The sequence below is a fragment of the Glycine soja genome, chromosome 3, assembly GCF_004193775.1.
Source record: "Glycine soja cultivar W05 chromosome 3, ASM419377v2, whole genome shotgun sequence".
In the NCBI taxonomy this organism is placed as follows: Eukaryota; Viridiplantae; Streptophyta; class Magnoliopsida; order Fabales; family Fabaceae; genus Glycine; species Glycine soja.
The window spans coordinates 36,959,634-36,986,996 of record NC_041004.1 but is presented as its reverse complement, the minus strand read 5'-3'; the positions used below and the strand labels follow the sequence as shown (position 1 = coordinate 36,986,996).

Genomic DNA, 27,363 nt, shown 5'->3' with positions numbered 1-27,363 from the left:
GGTGTTTAACCATTGAAACGAATCTTTGGTCAACAGGGTCGTGAGTGACACAACCAGGGTGGCATAGCCTTGGATGAAGCTACGGTAAAAGCACGAAAGGCCTAAAAAGCCATGTAAGGCTCTGACTGACTGTGGTATCGGCCATTGAAGGACAACTTCCACCTTGGCAGGAACAGGTTCCACCCCGCGTTCCGAAACAAAATGACCCAAACATTCGACCTGTTGAGTGGCAAGGGAACATTTGGATAATTTGAGAAAGAAGCTATAATCGCGGAGTGTCTGAAAAGCTAACTTCAAGTGTTTGAGGTGTTCGGAGAAAGATTTTTTGTAAATTAAAATATCATAAAAAAAGACGATGATAAATTTACGCAAATAAGGAACAAAGGTCGTGTTCATTGTGGCCTGGAATGAAGAAGGTGTGTTACAAAGGCCAAAGGGCATAACCAGGAACTCATAATGACCATGATGAGTCCTGAATGCAGTTTTGCTCACATCTGCCGAAGCCATGAGGATTTGGTGATAGCCTTTCAGTAAATCCAGTTTCGAGAACCAACGTGCACTGCCATGTTCATCGAGCAGTTCGTCGATTGTCGGAATCGGGAAGCGATCCTTGATGGTGATCGAATTGAGGGCTCTGTAGTCCATGCAGAATCGCTAGGATCCATCCCAGTTCTTGTCTAATAAAACTGGTGAGGAAAGGGGGTTGGTGCTTGGGCTGATGATGATGTGTTGGAGCATGCATGAAACTTGGGATTCAATTTCCTGTTTCTGAAAATGAGGGTACCTGTATGGGTGAACATTAACCAAAGATGAATAGGGTGAGAGATGGATCGAGTGGTTGGTGGTGCGTGAGGGTGGTAAATCAGTTGGTGTTTGGAAAAGGGAGGAAAATTGGTGGGTCAAGGTAAGGATAGCGGGATGAGTGGTTGGAGAGGGTGAAGCTGAGGAACATAGGCGAATATGAAAGTATTCACTAGCACTGTGGGTTTGGGTTAGTCGCCGGAGTTGAGGAGGGGTAATTGCTAGCAAGGCTTTGTCGGAATTTCCTTTGAGTTCAATTAGGTTGTAGTTAAGAACAAACTTTATGGTCAAATCATTATAATCGGTTAACACCTGACTGAGAGCTTTGAGCCACTGGACGCCCAAAATGACATCGATGTTGCACAAGGGAAGTACATGGAGGTCCACCGTGAAGGCGTGGCCCTGCACATGCACGTTGACGTCCCTACATAAGAAGCAACATTCCACTTCATTACCATTGCCGACCAGCATGCACAAGGTAGGAGTGGTTTCAGCTCGAAGGCCCAAGGATTTCACCAGGCGTTGTTGCACGAAATTGTGCGTGCTACCACCGTCCACCAAGATCACGACGTTCCGGTGAAAGATCTGGCCCACAATGCGTAATGTTTCTAGGGCGGTTTGGCCTGCTGAAGCATGTAAACTAATTTGGGCTTGGGGTGGTTCGAGTGGATGTTGGGTAAGTTGCGGGTTAAGTTGGGTTTTGAGGTCGGCCAGGTCATCAGAATTGGGGAAAAGGTTGGCTATATTAGGGCTTGGAGTGTCATTGCCTTGTTCCTCATCTGCGACGAGAAGGAAAAATCGCGAGGCACAACGGTGGCCCCTCGTGAACCTCTCGTCGTAATAAAAACATAAGTCGCGCTCCCTACGGCTTGCTAATTCTTCAGGGATAAGGCGTTTTAATGGAAGGGGTGGGGGCTTGGCTGGTGAGGGTAATAGGGGAAGAGTGGGGGTGGGTGCAAGAACAATAGCTGGTAAGGGTGGGGAAAAATTGGTGGTCAAAGGCGAGGGTTCCTACGGGATTCAAAGAGTTTTTCCTCTTGAGGCGGGCGAGCCCGACGGCATCCACAAGAGTGAAGGGTTAAAGTGCTTGTACCTCCCGGCAAATATTCGGGTCGAGACCGGAGACGAAACAACTCAGAAGAAAAGAGGGCAACAATCCGACAATCGTGTTGGCAAGGGCTTCAAATTGATTAAGGTAATCTTTCACGAAACCCGTATGTGTGAGTTTGCACAAAAGACCAGTAGGGTCCTTATATGGTGAGTGGACAAATCGGGTTTCAATAGCTTGTAGAAAGCTAGGCCAGGTGGTGAGTTCATGATTTCACATAATCCACTGGAACCATGCTAAGGTCGGCCCCTCCATATAAAAAGAAGCTATGGTCAGTCTGTTAGATTCCGCGGTTGCATGGTATTCAAAGAATTGAGTGATTTTGAATACCCAGCCCGAGGGGACTGAACCATCAAATCTGGGAACATCGAGTTTCAATATATGGGGATTAACAGGGTGTGTGTTTGGTATAGGTATGGCGGAGGAGGAAGAAGGTGTAGGTGAATGATGGACAGTGGTTTCTAGTGCGGCTACTCGTTGCAACAAGTCATCGAGCTTTTCAGTGACAGGGAGGTGGTTTGAAGCCAGTTTGGCCATAAACTCCTCTAATTGCTCCATGTTAGAGTTAGAGCAGGTTGATTTTGCCATGAAAATCAATGAAAGCACCAAGTTGTTGTAGACTACAAAAAGAGTCTAGGATTCGAGGCCTAGAACCTCCGGAATAAGGTAAGGAAAAGGAAACTGTTTTATTGTTATCCATTAGAATTACATATCCTTCACATATATAGATGTTCTAGTGCAAATTCTAGATACAAATTCTAACAGATTTTGGCATTGTATGCCTTGGAGGAATTTGAATATTGCGCTACCATGGAGACAAGCCGTAACGGCACAACGGCATAGAGGATTCGTGGATTCTACTTCTAGAATATCATTGTCAGCTCAGCCTCATTTTGTTGCATAATCCTTAAGGTACCGTGGCTTACTAATTTTCCTTTTTGACCTTTTGTGCTCTTCTTCTTCTCTTGCTTCTCTCTCATGCTCTTTTGCTGCATCTGTGTCTTCATTCATAACAATCTCCATCTTCTCCATTCACGTAATACGTTTTCTTTGTTACTGAAACTAAAGTTGTATAATTGCATAGTTCGGCTTTTTCCCCAATAAGAGATATTTTAAAAATTTTATTAAAGTGAGTAAATTTAGAATTTATTACACGGACATGGCCAAGTAAACGCGACTTATTTGTATAAAGGGGCGTTTAATACAATGTATTATTCCGCAGAGCCATGCATGCCCGTATATGTATTTGAAGGTTTCAAGCAATTAGTGTAGTTTGAAGCATGAAACCAACCGCAATTAAACGAAATAAATGAATGATGAAGTTGGGAATTCAAGAGTGGTGTACTATGCTCCCCGTCCACATACCAGTACGTACGGGTAAACTCTGAGCATTCCAGATATCACATCATACACCTGTTTTTAGTTCAGATCTTGGACAATTCAATGATATTTTGCCATATATTATTATATATTAGGCAAGTATTTAATCCTAGACTAGAGTACTAGTAGTTGGAAAAGGGTACCTTTTATTCATAAAGTAGCATTTTCTTTTAAACTTCATAAAGTAGCATTTAATATATCTATAGTTATTGTCTCTATCGTACGTCTTTTATTATATGTGTTTTTAGGGGGTTTAGTTTATTTAAAATAAATAAATATTAACTACTTATAATATGAATAAACAAATATTTTTTATAGTTTAAAATAAATAAATATAAATCTAGCAGTAAATTTTTAATAAAGGTATTTAAAAAAATTTATTATCGTGATTTTATAATTAATATTTTTAATGAAAAAATATTTAACTTCAAAAATCAAATAATATAAGACAGATGTACTATGATGTATCCTATTGCCTAACAACAAGATATATATATGGTTGAGCTGACGTGCATGCGGAAATTGAAACCTTATACAATAACACTCCAGTGATCTAAAAGATTGAAAGATGAAATTTGAGTTAAGACAAACATTTTGTTTGGTCGGAGCAATTAATGGAAATAGTAGTTTGAGAGAAGAGAAAGGAAATAGAGAAAAAGTTTGAAATTGAGCATGTGTTTAACAAAAAAGAAACATCAACGAAAGAAATTTAAAGTAGATGGGTATTATATAAAAAATTTCCCACGATGAGAAGCAGGAGATATAAGATTGAAATTGTGAGATATGAAGAGACAGCAGGTTATAATATGAATATCCAAACTTACTCAGCTTTTTCATTATGTCGCTAAGCGGTGAGATGAGTTTTCTCTAAAGAACCTCTAATTTGCTCTGCTCTTTGCCAAGTCTATTATGTCAATTGAACATTCTACCTATTCTTCATCTTCCTATTCTTCTTCCATTCTATTTTCTCCTGTTTCTCTCTTTTTTATATTTACACTTTATTTCTTAGGTAAATAGTTACTTTTGTTTCTTAATGTGTAATTCGCTAATAAATGTATTTCTTAAAAATGAAAATACAAAAATTTAGTTCCCGAAAGTGTAAAAAGTATGATAAATATATCATGTTATTAACTTTCATCTGTCACTGTTAACAGAATAGCCTACGTTACACATATGGACAAATTTATCACTGAAATGATTATCAACGAGATCATATCGAATTGTCAGCATAGGGACATATTTGTCACATAATATTTTTTTGACTTTTTGTTTTTTCACTCCGCTGACAAATACGTCCCTGAAAGATGAAAATATAAAATTTAGTCTCTAAAAGTGTGACAAATATATCCGGACGTTAAAAGTAGTAGATTGTGACTAATTATTATAATTTGGAAAAATTTATACTGATTGTGACAAAATTTTACTTTTAACAAACTCGTAAATTAAATTGAGTCTAAAAGAAAAAAAAATACTAGTTTTATAAACTCGTAAATAACTTTTTTATACTCTTATGCTTGATGAAAGGCTTAAGTAAAAACAAAACATTTATTGTAAAGCATTATAGTTAAATTAGATACATACATAATTTTTAGGAAAAATTGCAATGACAATTTTAATTTGTAAAAAACACTCACCTTCTTGAAATGATTTTTTTAGGTTATGATTTTTTAAATGATCAGTCAATAAAAAATAATTGTGTATGATATAAAAAAATTTAAAAATCAACAAATTTTTATTATAATTTGTAATTTGATGTCATTGCATATACTAATAGACATTCATATTTTATTATAAAAAAAGAATAATTAAATAAATAGTTTTTGATTAAACAAAAACAATTATTTTCTTATTGTTTTACAATAATTCTTTTTTCTATGTCGATAACATTTATTCAAGAGTTAACAACCAAATGATTGATTTTTTTTGTAGTTGAAGAAAAATAAGAAGAACTCATCAAAGCAATAAAAATTCGCATTGATAATATTTTGTCGCAATCATTATAAATTTTTTAAAATTATAATAATTATTCATAATCTACTATTAACGTCCGGATATATTTGTCGTACTTTTTACACTTTGAGAAACTAAATTTTGTATTTTCATCTTTTAGCAATTTATTTGTTAGCAAAGTGAAAGATAGAAAGTCAAAAAATATTATATGACATATATGTTTCTATGTTGATAATTAGAGATGATATGCAATCATTTTAGTGACAAATTTATCCTTTTATACCATGTAAGTTACTTTATTAACGATGACAGACGAAAGTTAACGGTCGAATATATTTGTCACACTTTTTAAACTTTCGGAGACTAAATTTTATATTTTTTATTTTTAAAAAATACATTTATCAATAAATTACACCTTCAGAGATAAAAGTGACTATATACCCTTATTTAGTTCTCTAGAGCGGTCAATTTCTCCGACCTCTTGGGGCTTGAACCTAATCCATGACACACATATATTATATATAGAGAGAGAAAGAATTTCACGTAACTAAAAAACTCATAAAGTCATGTGGGTTAGGATTGGCCCACATACCTTTAAGTTTTAATATTTTGACTTACTTTTTATATTTAGTATGAGGTTATTCAATAAAAGAGTTTAATAACTTTAACTTATTCTATAAATTGACCTACACGTTGGAAAGAATTACTGACTGTTTGATTAATTGATTTTTGAATAGATGGATAGGATAAATCCTGACAGTCGGTGCTTGAAGATCTGTAAGTGTTAATTTTCAAAAATTTCCAAAAGGTGACATAATTGCTACATGGCAATGGTTATATTTGGAGAAACGGATTTTTTTTTTTTTAGTTATCTTCTCCAAGACACCAGATCCTAAAAGGTGTTTTTGGCCCTTTTTTGCCTTGTTATACCCAGGTATGGAACCGGGTTGTAAGCTAAGAGGGCTCAATTCCAAATTCTCCTTAACATATCTGCATGTTCCCCCACCACACAAAATCTTACTCGTAGGACAGTATGTGTCATTTTTAATTAAATCATATTTGGGTTAATTGATAAAACTATACATTAGAAAGATAGAGAGTATATGATATTGCTACAGTTGCTTTTTATTGTTCAAATATATTAATTATGTCTATAATTATTTTCTTTTAAGTTAATTGCTATATAAAGTATTTTATTTTCTTATATTAATTATAGCAACACTAATTTTTTTATCTACTATATAATTTCAGAAATTATACGTTAATTTCGCTTAATCATGCAGTTTTTTTTTTGGCAAAGTTTCAATTATATTACTTGCATTTAAAAATATTTTCTCATTTATATGTTAGGTTTTAAAAAAAAATTATTTGATAGATAAATTAATTTAATTTATATAAGAAAATTTAATTTTAATTATGAATTATTGTTGATTCATGTGTTATTTTTGGGGAAAAGATTTTTGACAACCAAAGGTAGTTGACACATTGAGAGAATAGAGAGAAGAATAGGTATAATATGTGATATAATTTGATAGGAAGAGAGGTATACATTGAGAGAATAGAAAGAAGAATAGGTATAATATGTGATGTGATTTGATAAGAAGAGAGATAGAAAGAAAATAAGATTATCAAAGTAGGAATTTGAAATTTATGGGTGTTCTTAATTTTTTGCCCCTCTCATAAACTTTTCTAGTTCAGTCCCTGTTTATACCCATTGTGTCGTACGACAAAGTCGATGACCGTTATCCTCAGGTAAAAATGGGTAACAATATCGATTGAGGGAAAGATTTTGTTTATGGTAAATGTTGATTCATAAGTGAGAGTGAGTCATGTATATATGTTATCATTTTGGCTTGTCATATCTATACATCACGCTTATTTGATCACAAAGCTAAGTATAGCTGCACGTCTATTATGGAAAATTGAAGCATAAAAAGAAAAATCACTGTTTAGGATCGGGTACCTTGGAGAAGATAACTGAGATCATTGTAAAATAAATACGTGTTTCTCCAATTAAGAAAATTGTCACATGGCAATTATGTTATCTTTTATAAATTTTCGAAAATTAATTTTGTTGACAGTCAAGCACCGGTTCTCTCTGGATTAATCTTATCCATTTGTTAAAAAAATAAATTATTCTGACGGTCAATATTTCTTTTTTACCGTGAAAGATAGATAGTTTTTCTCACAATAGACCGCATCTTAACTTTCAACTAATTTCTTTAAAAAAAACTTTCAACTAATAAGATAGCGTTATCAAGAAAAAAACCTTTGTAAAATGTATCTTTCATTAATATTTATGAGGGACCATATCTTTTTAGAGCATCAATATATACATACAAAATTTTCATCTCTTAAGCATCCATCTAACTTTGTGACATATTAAAAATACATGAAATTGAATTCGGAGAAACTAATTAAAGAATACTTGATCTGTAAGGATTAAATTACCTTTTGTATAACCATTTCATGGTAGTGAAAAATATATTATCTGAATGTCAAACATTAAACCTAGCCCAGGATTGTTGTTGAATCAATATTAAAAGTCTATAAGTTGATATTTCTTTTCCTAGGTCTTTTATCCATTTACTAGCAGCAAGTGGAATTTGATAATTATGAAAAATCTTTAATTGAAAACTAAGTATTTTATGAAGTAATTTTTGTATCGTCTTAGTCTATTATGTAGACAATATGCATTCATTTGTTGCCAAGATCTTTTTTATACAACTTCAAAGAGTATTTTAAATATTGCTTACAAAACACTACTAAAAGGATCTAACTCAAGTGTCTAAATAAGGTGTGTGAATCATTGTAAATTTCTTGATACTAGTTATTTTCGATTTCCTACGGATTAAAAAAAATATTACAAAATACAAATCAATCCTCATCTCTTGTTCATGTTATGAGCTTATCTTTTTCACCTTTTTTTAGCAGAGGATTAGTAGATGTCCTGGTGTCAACCTAGTTGGAATGAGTCTATCCACTTTGATGCTCTCATAGCCTCTTTTGCTTAAAATAAAATTAACTGATTTAAAGATTTAAATCAGAGATGCTTAATGGCACTTCATATCATTAAAATTCTGACAGTTGACTAACATCACCATATTAAAGTATTATATTGCAAGGTTTGGGGACATTAGACCCTCTTGAGATGATAATGGATGCTGAGCTTGTTTCCTGGAAGAGATAGATGGCTTCTTACTGAAGAAACATCTTCCTGCAAAGTGTAAACTTTTCTTGGCATAGAACCACAGTTTAGGTGATTGAGCTCTTTTGACAAACCGAAGCACCAAGTAAAGAACCAATCTGTGAACTAATAATAAGGTAGCCAATGCTGTTAAGTCCCACCATTTGTTATGATCCAATGGAACACCAAATACCAATGATAGCACTTGTTCTCCACTAACTTTAGCATCTCCTGGCAGCAAAGGATCAAATTCAACCCCCAGCATGTCATTCTTGTATTGTCCCTGTAGTTGAAAACAACATGACAAGGTATTAATTGTAGAAAGCACAATGTTATGTTAATTATGTGTACTAGTGTATTCTTAATTTTGCCTTAGTTTTGATTTAATTCCCAAAACAGTTAACATGTTGTACCTGCACTGCCCAAGCAGCAAAACTGAGGTAGGACATGGGATAGCGCCAGAAGAACTTTGGAATGTCAGGTAATGATCTGAATATTTGAGAGGGCATCATCATGAAGACCTGCAAACATAATCAAATAAATTGATCATCAACTTGTTAAACTATTCACTCGGTCCTTATAGTTGCCTTCATTTTATGTTTTAGTCTCTATATAAGAAAGGTTAAATTAAATTAATCTACAGGTCTCTGAAATATTTGATCATTTTTAACTAAGTTAAGTTTCTGAATTATTTTTTTCAATCCGATTCCTGAATTTGTATTTGCATTTTCAAGGACTAGGGGTGTTCATAAACTGATCTAATCTATTGTGGACAGAAAAAATCGATTCAAAAAACCACTTTAAATTGGATCGGATCATAATAAAATTTTACATTAAATCAATTGGATGATAAATCAACAAAATCGAAATGATTGGATAGGATGGTTTTTCTCTTCATCCAATCCATTCTACGAACACCTTTATCAAGGACCTAAAGATCAATTTAACCTACAAGAAAGTTGTAAGATTTAGTCCCTACACAGTTTTTTGTGACAATTTATCACTGCCAAAAAGTTGTTGTAGTGATTTTTCACATGGTTAGAAAATGCTATTTGGTGTTAGCAATAAGAATCAAAACTTAATTTTTATGCATGTGTAGGGACTAAAACTTGTAGTTTTCTTGTTAAAGACTTAAAGTGAAAACAATTATAGAGACCAAATCAATAGTTTAACCTAAATGTTATTATTTCAGAAGCTGAGAAAAATGGTTTGCTTACAATTACACCAGTTCCTGTTCCTATGCCCATCAGCACATTGGGGACCACTGAGGCAACAATCATGATGCAGCACTCAACAACAGATAGGCAGCAGAATAAGTTGATACAGAAAAATGCACAATTAGATAAACCCGGATGAAATTGCACCATGAAGTAAATGATTATTCCGGAGGAGAGTGATGTTAGAACAAGGAAAGGGAATGAAGATATGATGTTTGACACTACAAATGCAGCCTCTCCATAATGTCCTTTGGACCTTTCACCATAGAAAACCTGATTTTCATTGTGATTAGATACAAAAGAGAATGGAAAGTATGAATCTTGTATTATATCTTTTGAGTAAAAGGAACCATTATATTTTTACCTTCAATTCTTCAATGAAAAATGGTAATCCTCCACATGACAAACAAATCATGAACCCATAGATGAATGATACACACTTTCCTCTAGCCAAGATTGAGTTGTTGCCTGTGCCAATATGAAAAAAGAGGGTGCCAATAGTAATTCCTACCAGTATGTAGAATACAATCCTCAGCCAGTAGTAACCAATATCCCTAGTCATGTTTAGGAAAGATCTCTCAGTCAATGTACATAATTGCTTCCTCCATGTGGTACTGCTACCTATGTAGGGCTTAATTTCTTGTTCTTCCTACATATTTGCATCTCTGAGATCAGTAAGATATAGAACAATTTTTTAATTAAAACAAGATAAGAAAGGGGAAATATAGTTTTTTTTTTCTTTAAATTGTATGTTGCTCAAAATGGATTAATGAATTTTATTAAATGGGTTAGTTCTTCAATTTTTCTCCAAAAGGATGCTCAACCCAGGATTCATGAAGCAACAAAATTTTTCTATGCTTTATATTAAGTGATCTTGTACTCAAACAGTAAACTGGTTTTCAGATGCAGATAAATACGAGATAACTAAGGTATGAATGATAAACACTGACTAACAAATTATTACATTGGGTTTCAGTTGTTCAATTCTTTTTCTTGCATTGATCATTAGCTTTGAACTTTTGTAACTCTGAATGAGTATCCTTCTGATCTCTGATGTTCTCATTCCAATTGTTGAATTTGTTGGTATCTGTCAATGAGAACAATAAAATTCACATTCAAAAGCATTGTTAATCAAAAACAAAAGTAAGGAAAAAAAGGTTCCAACATCCCATACATACCAAATTTAACTGTGTCCTCTGTAGTGCTTCAGTAATCAACTCAAAGTCCAAATTAATACACATAAGGAAATGATCTGAAGGATTTCTTCTAGTAGGGCAGGGGAAACCTGCATCAGCAAAAAACTTCTCCCAAAATTCAATTAGAGACAAAGTTTCAGCTAATTTTAGGTTAAAATATACTTTTAGTGTTTTCAATTATATTTAGTTTGACATTTTGTCTTATAAAAAGTTCAATTTAGTCATTTTGTATTTTTTAACAGTGTCAAAATGATCCTTCATTTATTTGACACTTTTTTATTAATTTAAAATGTGAAAATTTTGTCTTATTAAACTTAGGTATATGAAAACTATTAAATATCCCGTTATAAAAAAAGACTATAAACATGACAAAAATTACATCAAAAGTGAAACTAATAAGCAATCGAAAAATTAAAAAAAATATATATTATCGATTTTTTTTTTCAACTCATTTTTTAGGTGATTTTTATTATATTTATGTTCTCTTTTTGGTTCAAACATCACTAGGGATCCATAGTTTTCATGTAAGCAAATTTAACCGGACAAGTTTTATTCTTGAATTAGTCCAAACATAATTCAAAGTCATATTCCAAAATCAAAAAATCATTATTTCAAAAGCACGTTTTGATTCACTTTAAAAAGATAAATAACTAGTTTTTTTAAGAGATAAAAGACCAAACTAAATATAATTAAAAACATAAACAACTAAAATATCTTATCCCTAATAAAATTAGAATCCAACTTTGCATGCATAGTTAAAGTCAAACTGTTTACCTTTAGAGCCATCTTTGCTTCTCCAAAATAAACAGTTTCCCCACTTGAGAGCAAAAGCAAATCATCAAACAGACTAAAAATCTCACTACTGGGCTGGTGAATAGAACAGATAACTATCTTTCCACTGTGAGCAATGTGGCATAGAGATTGAACCACATAGAAAGCTGAGGCACTATCAAGTCCAGTAGTAGGTTCATCAAGAAGTAAGACATATGGTTGTGTCAGAATTTCAAGTCCAATGCTAAGTCTCTTCTTTTCACCATTACTAATACCCCTACAATGCCAATTTCCAATCCTAGTATCTGCACAATCTTCCAGACCCATTTCCATTATGGTATTTTCCACCACTTTGTTTATCTCTTCTTTGGTCATTTTAGAAGGAAGCCTTATGTTTGCCGAGTATGTGAGGGTCTCTTTTACAGTCAAAGTACCCAAGAAAAGTTCCTCTTGTGCCACGTAGGACTGAAAATTCAAGAAATATACATAAGTTAAATTTCTTTTAAATTTTTAAGTATCAATTTTCAATACAATTTTGTAAATATTTTAAATAAAATGAGAAATGTTTGTGAGACTATAACTAAGTATACTTTTTTTGTTTAAACACTCATTTTTTTAATATTAAAAACTTAATACAATAATTTAATTTCATAAAACAAATATATTTCAAATATGTATCAATAATGGAGTGAATTCACAGGTATCTTACTATTTAAAAAAATACAGATGGCCACCCATGTCACATGGATTTTTTTTTATAAAAGTCATATGGATATTCTACTATTATTTTAAGCGAAGAATAGACGGTTGATCTTACAAAATTGGACCAGCTAAAAAATTGATAAGTTTGGTGTTTTGTGGTTGATCATAAATAACATTTTGTGTTGAATAACGTTAATTTTATTTTATACTAAACAATAATTTAAATTTAATTAATTAATATATTATTACTAAATAATATTTTGATTCTATGTTTAATAATTTTATATACAAAAAAATTATTTTGAAATTATCTTTATTTTATATTGTAATTTTTAATATACTTAAGACATATAGTATTATTATTCCTTAATGAAAATTTGATAAAAAAAATTATTGGAGAAAAATATTAGTCTTTTGATAGTTATAACTAAGAGCTTAATGTTTATGTATTGACATTGTAAAATATTTTTATATGATTATTTAATTATAAATTATCATTTTAATTACTTTAAAATAATTATTTTAAAAATTAATAAACTTAAAATACATGATAGAATATGATTCGATGAATGCGTAAAAAATTTTACACTTTTGACATATAACCATTTTTCTCTATAATTAATATTGTTATAATAATATAGTTATAACTATATTACTATTAATAACTTAATACATTTTTTTTCTTAAGGAACAAAGGTAATGTTAAACACCTATAATAACACATCCTACCAAAGTCCAAATGAAATATAAATTTTCTATTTGAGATTAAAATTTTAATTTATTTTCTAATATTAATTTCAATAGTTTGCATTTAATTTAATTAATTTTTACATTTAAAATATTTTTTTTATCAATTTTAATGTTATAAATTTAATTTATTTATAAGGTAACTGTAAAATAATTAGTATTTTATTATTTCATAGTTTAAATTTTAAAATATATAAATTTAATCAAAGTTAAATCACTTTCAAATTTGAATACATAATAATTTTCTCATGTAATTTTATAAATCTTTTAGCTCTATTAATTAATTAGGATGACTGAGTTATTGTAAACCTTCCGATATTGTCTTCCCATAAATAAAAAATAAATTTTATAAATAAAATTATAAATTTATGTGTGATTATTATTAAAACAAATCCATTTTGGAGAGCTTTATTAGTTAATTATGTGTATTTCAACAAAAATATCTAATTTTATGAATAGATGTATTTTTAACATGTATTACAATGGAAAATCTGTGAGAATTTACGGGCACCTTAGCTAGTTTAAAGAAAACAAAAAGAAAGAATAAATTAAAGTATAAAACTATTACTATGGTATAGCATGATCTGGCTATCTTACCACTTCTTTGGAATAAAAGCTTTTCTTCTTCCCATTGATTAGAATGTTGCCGGTTACTACAACATTTGCAGCAAGTTTTCCTGTACAAAAAAGTGAACACTTATTGCCGGTCACCAATAACACTAGGAAAAGACACCAAACACCTATCATCAGTTTATAACACTTGTCTACTCGCTGAATGGATCAGACCCTCAATAAAAATTAAACCATTATCAGTTCATAACAGTTAATTAAATGCGAACTCATTAGTTGAGTGCTAAGTTATCCTCTCTGGTTACATAATTAATTAGCGTTGGTATCTAATTTTAATGCACGATTTCACAAGATATTTTGATTTTTACACAGACAAGAAAAGAGAGAAACGTTATTATTCTATTGTTAGAAGTGGTTTTTTAAAATTAAGAAAAAATGTAAACACCACTAATCAATGTGAAAGGAAGTCTATCAAGTGACACTAAACAATTAATCAGACATCAGTAACATTTCTCTCGTAAGTAAAGCAAATATTTTACATGGTTTTTAATTTTTTAAAACTATTAGAAAACCTATTTTTTTATTTTAGTAACTGAGAGAATGAATTAATAATTAGCATATAATGTATGAATTGTACTCTAGATCATTTAATTTTGTTAATTACACAGCACTGTTGTTGCACTACTATTTGTATACTTTGAAAGAAAAAAATAAGATGAAAAAGAAAACTATGTTTTCTTATATTTATATAAATGAAAGAATCCCGAACTGAAAACATTTGTTATGATGACAAACGAGGATATATAATGAATATAAAAAAAATTGACAAGATTATAAAAATAAATAACATGTGACTTTTTTAATTTAGTGATATGACTACTAACTAAAGTTTAATCTTAACCATCTTCAAATAGTTAGCCGGTCTTAATTGTGGTTTCTTTGAGAGTTGTTTTTATTGTAATATCAAGGCGGTGACTTAGTCTTCCATGGTTTAAAGATATGACTTAAATAAAATTTCTATAATTTGAATTTTTCTTATAAGTTGATTTTGTGGAACTGAGTTCCACCCTAAACCTAAATCTAAGATAATATTAATATATTTTCTAGAATCATTAAATTTGAAGAAACTCACCTCTTACAAGCTATTTTGTGTGGTTAAGTTAAACTAACCAAGTATTATTAATTAAGCATATAAAAAAAGTGTTATAATTAATTCTTTCTTATAAATTAAAAAACTTGACTATTACTACATAAATTGACTGAGACGGTTGGCACATGACAATTCAGAACTACCTTAATAATTTTTCATATTAAAAAGTGTGATGTTAAACCATTTCTCTCACACATATGAGACAAGGTGAATTAACACTACTGTGCAAACTTCTGTCCTTGTCTTATTTAATAATTTTTCCAAAAACTACGAAATATAGTAACTAAAAGGCAATATACATTTTTAGTATAAACTATACAGTATCCATCGCATAACATGCAGCAACTACATGGTCTTATTCATGTAAAAGGCAATAGATATATAAAAGGCCTTCAGTTTTCAGAATCAAAATTTTATGAAACTAATTTCCAAAACCATATACATTAATACATACATAAACAGAGAGAGAGAGAGACAAAGAGAGAGACCAGTGAAAGAGTCAAGAAAGGTAGTTTTGCCGCAGCCAGAAGGACCCATAACAGCCATAATCCTAGCAGGTTCAGCAAAACCAGTGATTCCATTCAGCATTAACTTCTTATTGTTATTGTGTTCTCCAAAACTTTCAGGCCTCTCAACTGTTACATCTTCCCATATCATCACCATAGCTTCTGTATTGGTCTATACGATACTACTACTACTACTTGTATATATATGTGAGAGTGTTGATATATGTTTTCTTCTCTCTCCCCTCTCACTTACTCACTTCTGTGTACTGCTCTCGTATTCTATATATTATGCATAACAAGCTTTTTACCTGTACATTGTGTTTAATTCCTTTTACGATGGGCAAGAGGTCCGAATTTAAATTAAAGCACCATCCGGTCAAACATATTAATTATAGCGTAACATCTAACTGTACCTATATGAATAATATAATTAAATATTGACAGTGTAATAATTTTTGTACGGTCAAACATATTAATTATAGCTTAACATTTAACTGCAATGAGTATACTAATTTTGTGGAAAAATATTTGTGGACGACACCCCAAATATTGCTAGCTAGTTAACATAGGGAGAGATTAAAAAAAATAGAAAAATATAGATATAATAGATTATATGATGTGATTAGAAGAAAAATAAATAAAAAATGAGAGATGTTGATGGATTGTTTAAAATTATGTGGTGTCCAAAAATTTGATAAATTTTTAAAAATGTTATATGATTTTTTAATATTAAATATTAACCCTTCATGATATATAATTATACAACTCAGATTTAATTATTTTATTTTTATAAGATATTTTTTTATATAAGATATTTTTTCTTATATTTCATTATACATGGTTCAGATTTATGAACAATTCTTTGAATTATTTTTAAATCTTAATCATTTACGTTTAATTATATGATTTAGATTTAATTTTCTTAATTACTTCATACATTTCTCTTATATGATATCATAATATATTAAAAGAAGATTTAGGAAATCATAATATTCTTTTTCTATGTTTACTTATACAAAATAATATACTAGTGTAAATTAAAATACTGATAATTGAAAAATATTATGTTATTTAGAAGAGAGAATTTAGTAAGTGGTTTTCTAAAAGCTACAAGACAAAAGAGTAATGGGACCAATAATTTATACACGTAAATGCTGCCAGGTACGATAAGTCAGTATGGGTTTGTAATTTGCATGTATAAAGACAGTTGCCCACCTGGATCGTCTTTATTGGTTGTCAGGCTATTTAAGATCTCTCAACCAGCAATCCATGCAGGGTGCAAGGTTTTGATTCCTTCACTCCATATCATATAAGCACCTAATTATAATATCTGATTGAAGAGATTGATATGAGATTTGACAAAAATTAAAATTAGAAGGATAAAGTGAAGATGAAAAGTGGGTTTTGCAAAAATATATACTTAACGTATGCCTAAAAAATAAGTATATGTGAATGAAAAGAATCTATATCTATATACTTCTATATACTTATCTAATAACTAATAAAAGAGAAGTACTTCGAAAAGTTTGTTGTGTTTCTATCTAAAATTTTGATATGTGTCACTTTTTTGGGTTTTTTGGTCATATTGTCCCTCTCTTTTTTGGTACCATTTTTTTTGTTGTCACAACTATGTGTCGTTTCCTGGTGGATTTCAACTTCTCATCTAATTTCACTTAATAATCGGAATTATCTTCTCTCTCCGTCCGCCACATTTCTTTTTCTCTTCCTCAATCTTCTCCACATTACTCTTTCTTCCTCAATCTTCTCCTTCTCTTCCTCAATCGGAACTGTATTTCATATTTGTTTTGTTTTTTATTTCCCTCAAGTGCCATTTCCCGTTGGTCTAGAGCTACAACCAGAGCTGCCAAGGTATTTCTAGCATTCTGCTTCTTCGAATCTTTTTTTTATTTTTCTGCTTCTTCAGGTTCTTTTAGATTTGTTGGCAGTACGAGTTTTTTTTTTTGCTTGATCAGGTTCTGAGGATAATTTTAGGAGCTTCCATTCCCATTTGTTAAAGGGCCAAGATGGTTTTCCCTTTGCATTGAAGCTGTAAGGAAATGATTTGTTGACAGTATGAGTTTTTTTTTTCTTTCCCTGTTGTTCTCATGCATGTTTTATTTTTGTTCTCATCCATGTTAACTTCTCATTTTTCTGTGTTTTTGGTCCCTTTGTTGTTGTCCATTTTTTGTTGAGTGGAGAAGTTTTGACTTTTGCTTCCTGTTATTGATGTTTTCCTGGTAATTCATGGTTGTTTGTTTGGTGTTTTTGATGTTCTCATGGATGTTTGGTTTTCGTTCTCATGCATGTTTGCTTTTCTAATGTTTTTTATTTTATTTTTTGCTACAACAGGTATTATGTTCCAAGGCATTACTACTCTATTGCTTTTTGTTGTTGCAGGTAAAAAAACAATAAGGAAAAAAGTGTTACTGTTGCTGTTTTTTTCTAGCATAACAATAAAAAGGATATGAACATTTTCACTGCAGCTTGGTAGCTAATGTTTTTTACTTTATTTTTTTGCTACGGCAGGTATTATGTTCCAAGATATTACTACGTTCTGCTTCACTGGTCAATGATGTGTTTCTTGCCGCCATATCATTCATGTCTACCTTTTTTTTTTTTGCAGTTGAAAAATAAGAGTAGTAAGCATGGGATTGATGAGTGTTTCTGGGTTTTGTTTTTATGTTCCTGGTGTTGGAAGTTTTAAGTTCTGTTCTGTTTTTTGGCAAATTTCCTCAGTTTTTGTGTGGATTACGGTTTTATTTTTTATTTTGTTCTTTTTTATTATTTTTTCCTTTTAATCTCTTTGCAGGAAATCGTGCCACTTGAGGAAGTTTTCCAGAATCTACTGAGGAGAGGCTGATCATCTTTGGCCACCACAAACTTGAGGAGAAGAAGGTCTTTCCCTTCAATTTTTTCCTTTTTCTTTTTCTTTTTTCACTCTTCAGTGTGGAAAGATGCTTTGAATTAGCAGATGTGAAACATACCATTTTCTCTATTATTTGATGGGAAAATGTAAAGTACAGCCATTTTGAGGGGTGAAAGGAAAAGAAAGATAGAAAGGAAAAAAAACAGAAAAAGAAGGCGAGACTTGAGAGAGAGAGAAAGGGAGGTTATCAAAATCTGACACAGGCATGATATGATATTATGAACTCTTGGTTAATAAGAAAGAATTGTTTTTTTCCTTTGAAGGAGAACTTTGAAAGAGAGTTATTCTTGTCTTAATTGAAAGTTGGTTTCTACTTCCAGGTTTAGTTTCTATGCAGAGCTTTTGTATGAATTTTGCAGAAGATTAAGGTTTTGAAGTTTTTAGGATTTATGTGGAATCCTCTTTCATGGGTCATGGAAGCTGCAACAATCATGGCCATTGCTTTGGCCAATGGAGGAGTAAGTTGTTGTATACTTTTAAGTTTTAATTTTATATTTTGTTGGAAATGTTTATTTTGATATTTGTGTGAATGCACATAATAGAATAATGACTTTCAGAATAATGCCTAGAATTTCATCATGCTTGCTTTGATAACAATAAACCTATTTAGGTATTTCCTTCTTTCTTTATCTTTTTCTTTTTCTTTTAAATCATAAATTTTGTGCAGAGTATCATCTCGGGCAGCTCAAGGCAAAACTAGCAAAACTGAGGACACAATTATTGGAGCCTCCAAAAGTATGATGCTATTTATACTGTTTATTTCATACTGCAATTTTACTTTTTAAATTATAAAGTTTATTGTTGTTCCAGGAAGCTGGATTATGATTCTATTTAATTTTGTTGTTGTTGTTGTTGTTGTTGTTGTTGTTGTTGTTATTATTATTATTATTATTATTATTATTATTATTATTATTATTATTATTATTATTATTACTACTCAAGTCAAGTGACCATGACTGTTTTTCAACCTTCCTTTTTCTTTGCTAGCATTTTCCGCTATGGCTAAAGAATTTGTGAAGGGCTCTGTTCATCAAAACGGCATTGCCCCAAAGGTATTTTCTTTCTTTTCTTTTTCTGCGACTCATATGAAGTCATCAACAGTGTTGTGAAGACTTCGCAAGTTAGTATTTTTCTGCATAATATATTTTTTTTATCTGAAGAGATGAAAATTTGTCTTGGATTAATTTTCATTTTATATGATATACGTGCTTCTTTTTCTTTTTCTTTCACTGTAGCTTGGTATCTAATTTTTAAATATTTTTTTTCAACCTTCCTTTTCTCTGTGAGCATTTTCCGTTATTTTATATGATGTACATGCTTCTTTTTCTTTTTCTTTCATTGCAGCTTGGTATCTAATTTTTCAAACTTTTTTTTCGACCTTCCTTTTGTCTGCGAGCATTTTCCGCTATGGCCGAAGAATTTGTGAAGGGCTCTGTTCATCAAAATGGTGTCGCTGTCATAACCCTCGATCGCCCCAAAGGTATTTATTTTCTTTTTCTTTTTCTACAACTCATATGAAATCACTGACCGTGCTGTGAAGACTTGGCAAGTTAATATTTTTCTGCATAATATATATTTTTTTATGTGAAGAGATGAAAATTTGTCTTGGATTAATTTTCATTTTATATGATGTACGTGTTTCTTTTTCTTTCACTGCAGCTTAGTATTTGATTTTAAATTATTTTTTTGAACCTTCCTTTTCTCTGCGAGCATTTTCCGATATTTTATATGATGTACGTGCTTCTTTTTCTTTTTCTTTCACTGCAGCTTGGTATCTATTTTTTTATTAAAAAAAAATTCAACCTTCCTTTTCTCTGCGAGCCTTTTCCAATATGGCCGAAGAATTTGTGAAGGTGAAAGAGTTGGCGATACTTTTATATTTAGAATAATTTTAATTTTACATACAATGAAAAAAAAATCATCCTGTGATTCAAATTTGTCTTCTGAATCAAGTTTTGTGATTATAATTTTGCAAGTTAATTTAGAATACCTTGGTAGAGTTGTGTTCAACACAAATGGCGGGAACTGATTCACACACAACTATGATTGATGGTCTTGGTGTTGCTGGATGGGGAGTTGGTGGAATAAAAGCAGAAGCTGCAATGCTTGGCCAGGTAAAACTAACATGTTAATTTCTTATAGAGCCCTCTTACTTTTAAAATTAGATAATGAAATTAATTTATTCTCTGAGTATCTCTCAAAGTTATTGTAAGGAGTTGTTGTATTTATCTAAAATCTTTTTATTTGGGGGTTTGGAGTTTGGACATTAAAGTTTTGTCTGGGTTTGTGGCAGGTTAGTATTTATATTGTTTATTATTATTATTTTAAGTGAATGACAATTAAACCAAGGATATCAAATGCTCTAACTTGGTTTTTAATTTTTTTTTCAAGTACTGATTTCTGAATCAATATCGTGAATATACTGGTCAAAACACCATATTTTTTAATGTTATGTTTCTCATTTTGTCAAACATTGCATTAGGAGACTAATAATCCAGAAAAAACATTTTACAACAAAGCGATTATTTTCTCATAACAGGAGGAGGAGGAGGACCTTCAGTGGGATGACATTGAGGATCTTAGCAGTATTGATGAAAATAAAACAAGGCAGTAGAGTGGTGGTGGCGCAAGAAAAGTTGATTTGCAGAAGCGGCTTAGCGCTACGGAACAAGAGGAAGACTTGAGCTGGGACATTGAAGATGATGATGATGAGACTCTTAAGGCTTGAAATGTTTGATGCATTATGTTCTGATTTCTCAATGGGAGTGTATGGTGTGAGTGTCATTTTCACGCAAAGAAATTTGTCCGTGTTTTTATATTTTCAGGAATTGGGATAGAAGTATTGTTGTTTGTTCTATTCCTAAAATGCATGAAAAGTATTTGTTTCTATGTTATTGTTTCTAAAAGTCTGCCTCTACCTTTTACTTGACAACATATGAATCAGGACTAATTATTCATTACTAGTAATATATTCCTTTAAGAAACTTGAGCTATGCTCACTTTATCTAGAAACATAAGTGATCAAATCAAAATCAAAGCAGAGGAAATGAACGAGTTTCCCGCAGTTTTTTTAAAAATCAAGAAATGACTAAAATTAAATTAGAGAAAGTTAGATATAGACTACATCACTGCCATTCCTAAACCAAAAAGTCTTGCTAAGTCTAGCTACTATTCATGGAAGTTATAATGTTTTTCATGATTTCACGTAGATAAAGTCAATAATTCACATTAGTATGAATTATATAAAAGGAAAAGGTAGTAAGCCGCATTTCCATCGCACCACAGTAACACAAATATGCTGAAAATGAGAAATGATAACCGTAGTTTGTTTTTGTACAACTTCTGTATAAAAGAAAAGAGAGACGAGAAGAAAAGAAAGAAAAGTTTGTGATTAGCGATGCAATAAAGATAACAAAAAGAGAGGCAAATAAGTGTTTTTAACAGTATTGTATGAATAATATAAATTGTGGAAAATATTCAACTGAAATTGTGTTAAGCGTGTACCTTCAAGACAAGAGATAGCTACTTATCTAATCGATATAAGAATAATTAAAATAATTCACAAATAACAACAGCGTGTTAAGTACATTATCTTAAGTACGTTCCTTGCTCATATTGCAGCATAAAAGTATAACCTCGTCAGTTTTTTTTTTAAAAGGAAAAGTATAACCTCTTGAGTTTTTTTTTTAAAAAGGAAAAGTATAACCTCTTGAATATTTTTTTAAAGAAAAAGTATAACCTCAAATTTATTTAACTAATTTAGTTCACTTATTTTTAAAATGAAGCAGATTTAGTTTTGTGGTGTTTTTCTATCTAGAATTCTAAATTCTAATTTTCTATTTAAAATCTTCACAAATTCAATTAATTATTATCGATCTATTTTTCAGAATAGTTACAAATTAAAATTTAAAAACAAAGCAAATTTGACCAAAATTGAGTTACATTAATTTTACCTCACTTTCAAATGGTTTTACATCAATTTTTTTAAAAAAGGCAATTTCAAGACATGTTTGATTGTGTTTTTGTTTTTTTAATCTATTTTATACAATAATTTTAAAAATAGAGATGTTTTAATTTTTTTTAGTTTTTTAGTCACCATAACATTGCATTAGTATAAAATATTAATCAATTTTATTAATGACTAATTTTTTAGAAAGGCATATATTTATTACTACTAAATAAGTTATTTATACTAATACAACTTAGTTTTATTTATTAATATTATCTTATTCATATATATTAATAATATTAACTATTAAATACTAAAAAACAATAAATATATAACAATACTAAAATATATATAATATTATAAAAAAATAACTTATAATTCTAATACTATATCTTTTCCTAAAATAAATACTATAAATAATAACTTTGTTTTACATCCATTTTTTACATCATTTTTTTCCTATTGCCCCAACCACATGTGACTCCTTGATTGGTGGATTTTTAACTACCCATTACGCTTCCTCCCATGTCCGAAAACCCATTTTTTTGTATTATCGTTTACATATTCCTTCTTCAGAAGCGTGTTCTTCCTTCTCTAAAACCAAAACAAAACTTCTCTCTCTAAAAAGCGCAACTTCAATTTTCTCTCTCATCGCTTTGTCGGAATCTCACCATCTCCGTCTCTGAAAAGGTGAGGCTCGGAGCTCGCGAGTCGTGATGCCGTCCTCAGGAGAACCTAATGCAGCCTTTTAAACAAATAATCACACAACCATCAGAATCACAAAAACAAAAATGTTCATGCACAACACGTACATTATATAAAATGAAAATTAATATAATAATAATTATTTTATATAAAATGAAAATTAATATAATAATTATTATTATTATTATCATTATAATAATAATAATAACAACAACAACAATAAAATTAAATAGAATCCTAATCCAGCTTCCTGCAACAAACTATCTAACAAAAGAGATGTACCTGTTGTGCCCATACATGAAATGATTTATTATTATTATTATTATTATTATTATTATTAACAATTATTGGAGCCTCCAAAAGTATGTTGTTATTTATACTGTTTATATTATACTGCAATTTTACATTTTAAATCATAAAATTTGTTGTTGTTGCAGGAAGCTGGATTATGATTCTATTTAATTTTGTTGTTGTTGTTGTTGTTGTTGTTGTTGTTGTTGTTGTTGTTGTTATTATTATTATTATTATTATTATTATTATTATTATTATTATTATGTTCTGGCTGAAGGCTCTTTTTTATGTTGTAATGCCCGGAGTGAACATTGAGATTTTTCTTTGAGATTCCCGGTGTGTGTCATTCTCCAATTGGCGGATTTCAACTTCTCATTTAATTTCGCTTAATAATCTGGCTCAAATCTTGAATCTTCTCTTCTTCCATGTATCTCTTTTTCTTCCTTATTACTCTCTCTTTTCGTTAATATTTTCTTTCTCCGACTTTCATCCATCTTCTATTTTCGTTATTTTGATATTTTAATTCTATTTTCGTAAATAAATAGGCACAGTTATTGTTCCCAACAAGTGTGTTGCATCTTTGGCGGGCGCAATGGAGCAAGAGAATCACAATATCAAATGATCAGTGAGTTTGCTTTGAAAATCGAAATGTATTGTGTGTGTTGGATTTTCTGTTTATGATAGAGTTCTCTTCTGATCTTCATTCTGTTTACTTGTTTTGGACTGTTTTTTTGTGATTTGATTTTTGGAACAGCCTGCAGTAACAACGACGGTGTTGAAGGTGAGGGTGCTTTGTCCATGCAAGGGTTGCAACAATAGGATTCAGTTGAAGAATAAAGTCCCAAAGTGCATCCTTTTTTTAAGGAACTCAAAGCCTACATGATGATAATAATAATAATATATGAATGTTAGTGTTTTTGCTTTTTTTTATAATACCTTTTTTTAATTCTTTCATTAAAAATCATTTAGCGAAACGACCCGTGCGTATGCACGGGTTACCGACTAGTAAAAAACTTCGTACCCCATTGCCCGGAGGCTCTTCGCTATGCGAAGGTATGGGGGAGGGATATTGTACGCAGCCTTACCCTTACATATGCAAAGAGGCTGTTTCCGGATTCGAACCCATGACCAACAAGTCACCAAGGCACAACTTTACCGCTGCACCAGGGCTCGCCCTCCAAAACTATGAGGGAGGGATGTTGTACGCAGCCTTACCCTTGCATATGCAAAGAGGCTGTTTCCGGATTCGAACCCATGATCAACAAGTCACCAAGGCACAACTTTACCGCTGCACCAGGGCTCGCCCTCTCGGGTTACCGACTAGTAAGTAGATAAAAGAAAAGAAGATATAATTGATAAATGTGACAAATGAATTAATGATAAATGGAAAATAAAGTAAAAACAGTGAAATATAATTAAATAAAAAAAAATAAATGTATAATAAAAAAAGTCCTCCATTCCCTCCTCCAAAGGTGAGAATGGTGTTATAGAGAAATAATTATTAATTATTAGTAAATCAGTAGGTGTTTCTGGTCTCAAATAATATTTATGTAATACATTTAAGTTTTTAATTTAAGAAAAATAATAAAAACACTTGATTGTGTATCATTAGAGATTAATCGGGACTATAAATTAAGTGATAGTTTAAGATCAATTAATAATTTTTTGATATAGAGAGGCCAAAATGCAATTCTTTCGTTTCCACCATTCTTCTAGTTTTGTTTTTTACAATTTACTCTCATTCCTCTGAAATTTTTCAGTTTACCTTATATTGGTTGCTTTTATTGACATGTCAAGGGATGTTAAGTGAGTGAAATATTTGTTCAATGATTGATCGGTAATGGCATTAATAAGCAGGATTGTAAACTATTTCTACCATACGTCTTGTCAATTATAAATTATCCTAAAGAATGAGTCCTAGCAATGAAGTGAAATGAAGTGAAGAGTAAGAATGACAATGAGACAGGCCAATTAACACTGTTAGAACTTGTCATGTTACTCTCACAGGTACCTGTTTAGAAATTACTCCCAAATTTTTTAGATATATGTGGATATATATTAATTCAAGAAAATCCATGGACTCCTAAAAAAATTTCAAAAAAGTAAAAAATAATCAACAAAATTATTTTGTGAGCTTTCAAACAGACAAGCGTCGCAAATATCATTATAATTTTATAAATTAAAGAATTATGGAAAATAATCACTTTAACCATTTTTTAATTATCTGCAGATACCCATTTAGATATTTGTTTTTATCCGTGGTGGATTTTACCTATGAATACTCGTAAGTAAAGATTTTTTTTGTCATCCCTAATAGAAAGGATGGAAATATCTTGTTGAGCCTATGCAATAACAATGGGAAGCCTTATATGTGCCATTATTTGTACAAGACTATAGTGAACAAACAGTGGAAGCGATTAGTATAGTCATGAAAAATCCAGGTCTTGAAAGCATTGGAATATTGTTAAGAGGATCTTTGTACACATTAAACTCAACAATGGGAAGCCTTATATGTGCCATTATTTGTACAAGACTATAATGAACAAACAGTGGGAGCGATTAGTATAGTCATGAAAAATCCAGGTCTTGAAAGCATTGGAATATTGTTAAGAGGATCTTTGTACACATTAAAGGAACCTCATGTGTTACATTATGTTATGAATGATAATAATTTGTTGCCAAGGTATATATATATATATATATATATATATATATATATATATATATATATATATATATATATATATATATATATATTAAATTTTTGCAATCATCTTGATAAAATGAAATCTCCTATTAAATATGTGTTTACACTTATAAGGGTGTAGTAAGTTGGATCCAAATTACAAAATGTTGTAGCTCTATCTATTATAGAAACTAAATAAATGGTGGTTACCCAAGTATGCAAGAAAGCTATTTGAATTAATGACTAAACAAAGAACTTAGGCACAAGCAACTATAGATATGGTCAATCTTGCACATTATAAGGAATCTAACCTTTCATTCTAGGACAAAACACATAGGTTTATATAATATCACTTTATTCGAGAAATAGTATTAGAGGAAAGTATGAATAAGATTTACACCAAAGACAACTAAGTAGATGTTATGACATAGTCAGTTAACACTCACAATATGATATGGTGTCAAATTCTCTTATGGCCTATATATAAGAAACATAAGCAACATGAAGTGATAAAGAAGAAGGAATGGAACAAAGATATGATTTGACTCAATCAAAGCTTTAGATGGGAGAATTATTACAAGTGGAAGACTCGTGGTGGGTGGATCTTCCTCTTGCCTTCCACACTTAACCTATATAAAAGTGAAGCCTTTAGAAGTGGAAGACTCACATTTTCATTTCTAAATTAAATTTTAAATTCTTTTAATAAAATTATTAGTAATTAAAATTAACTTTGTATCATAATATAATTTATTTACTAGAAATCTAAAATATAATTTATTTGTTAAAAATATTTATTTATTCATAATTTTAAGTATAATGTAATTCATATATTGAAAAAAGTATAATTTATACAAACTAAAATATTAATTTAAGTATTTAACTAGGATAATAATAATTCACTTTTATTCAAGGCATCAAAGTGAACTTGACATGAGATTCATCATATCACGTAGGGAGACAGTATGGGTGGGCATACAAATCAGTCCAATCCGTCTAAGGATCGACTCCTAAGCTCGTGTTTTAGCCTGATTGGATAAGTTTGGTCCATGAAATAAATGATCTTTTTTCAAGATCCTTACTAACTCGTAAAAATCCATAGATAAACGGGTTAGCCTGCAGCCCCAAATAATAATTTGAAAATATATATTTTTTATGGAAGAAAAAATATTTTTAAAAAATGAAAAATGTATAAAATTAAAAGAAAAAAATTGACTTCATTTTTTAGCTAAAATCTATCACACTAAAATATAAAAACATTTTAAATATAACAAAGTAACAATAATAAATTGACAATATTTACACATTGGACTTAGGCAAATTACATGGCTAGTCCACAAATAAAACCCGCTAGGTCCATGGGCTTAATGAACCGAACTCAAAAACTCGATATAACTATGCAAAAAAAAATTAAAAAAAAAAAGAGATTTATCATTCATAGAGTTTTTCTTCCTATACCATTCAAATCTCAAATTCACCATTCAATTTTTATTAATTCCAACATTGTCGTATAGTCTATATGGA

General features: G+C 30.6%; 1 protein-coding gene and 3 long non-coding RNA genes across 4 annotated transcripts; 3 read left to right on the top strand and 1 right to left on the bottom strand.

Annotated features, from left to right (window-relative positions):
• Positions 1–1,813: 1,813 nt before the first annotated feature.
• On the top strand, positions 1,814–9,703 carry LOC114406706. Its single transcript, XR_003665479.1, has 5 exons — positions 1,814–2,821; positions 8,351–8,563; positions 8,665–8,734; positions 8,826–8,907; positions 9,619–9,703. It is a non-coding gene; the product is annotated as an uncharacterized LOC114406706 (long non-coding RNA).
• LOC114406705 (ABC transporter G family member 15-like) lies at positions 8,258–15,576 on the bottom strand. Its single transcript, XM_028369482.1, has 9 exons — positions 15,268–15,576; positions 13,657–13,736; positions 11,614–12,075; positions 10,822–10,944; positions 10,608–10,730; positions 10,008–10,292; positions 9,644–9,916; positions 8,840–8,947; positions 8,258–8,709 (listed from the first exon to the last, which is right to left on the bottom strand). Exons 1-9 carry the CDS (start codon positions 15,440–15,442, stop codon positions 8,353–8,355), a joined length of 1,986 nt encoding a protein of 661 aa, XP_028225283.1. The 5' UTR covers positions 15,443–15,576; the 3' UTR covers positions 8,258–8,352.
• A 2,175-nt stretch (positions 15,577–17,751) lies between these two features.
• Positions 17,752–19,009, top strand: LOC114405515. Its single transcript, XR_003665254.1, has 3 exons — positions 17,752–18,180; positions 18,571–18,669; positions 18,879–19,009. It is a non-coding gene; the product is annotated as an uncharacterized LOC114405515 (long non-coding RNA).
• A 193-nt stretch (positions 19,010–19,202) lies between these two features.
• LOC114405514 lies at positions 19,203–21,094 on the top strand. Its single transcript, XR_003665253.1, has 3 exons — positions 19,203–19,691; positions 20,188–20,325; positions 20,751–21,094. It is a non-coding gene; the product is annotated as an uncharacterized LOC114405514 (long non-coding RNA).
• Positions 21,095–27,363: the final 6,269 nt, after the last annotated feature.

Excerpts from the sequence above, each read along its gene's own strand:
- LOC114406705 (XM_028369482.1), bottom strand. The coding sequence starts at position 15,442 with ATGGTGATGATATGGGAAGATGTAACAGTTGAGAGGCCTGAAAGTTTT. Across the intron at positions 13,737-15,267 it reads CTTTCTTGACTCTTTCACTG|GAAAACTTGCTGCAAATGTT; the intron begins GTCTCTCTCTTT and ends TTTTTTGTACAG. Across the intron at positions 10,945-11,613 it reads AAGCAAAGATGGCTCTAAAG|TTTTTTGCTGATGCAGGTTT; the intron begins GTAAACAGTTTG and ends TTTTGGGAGAAG.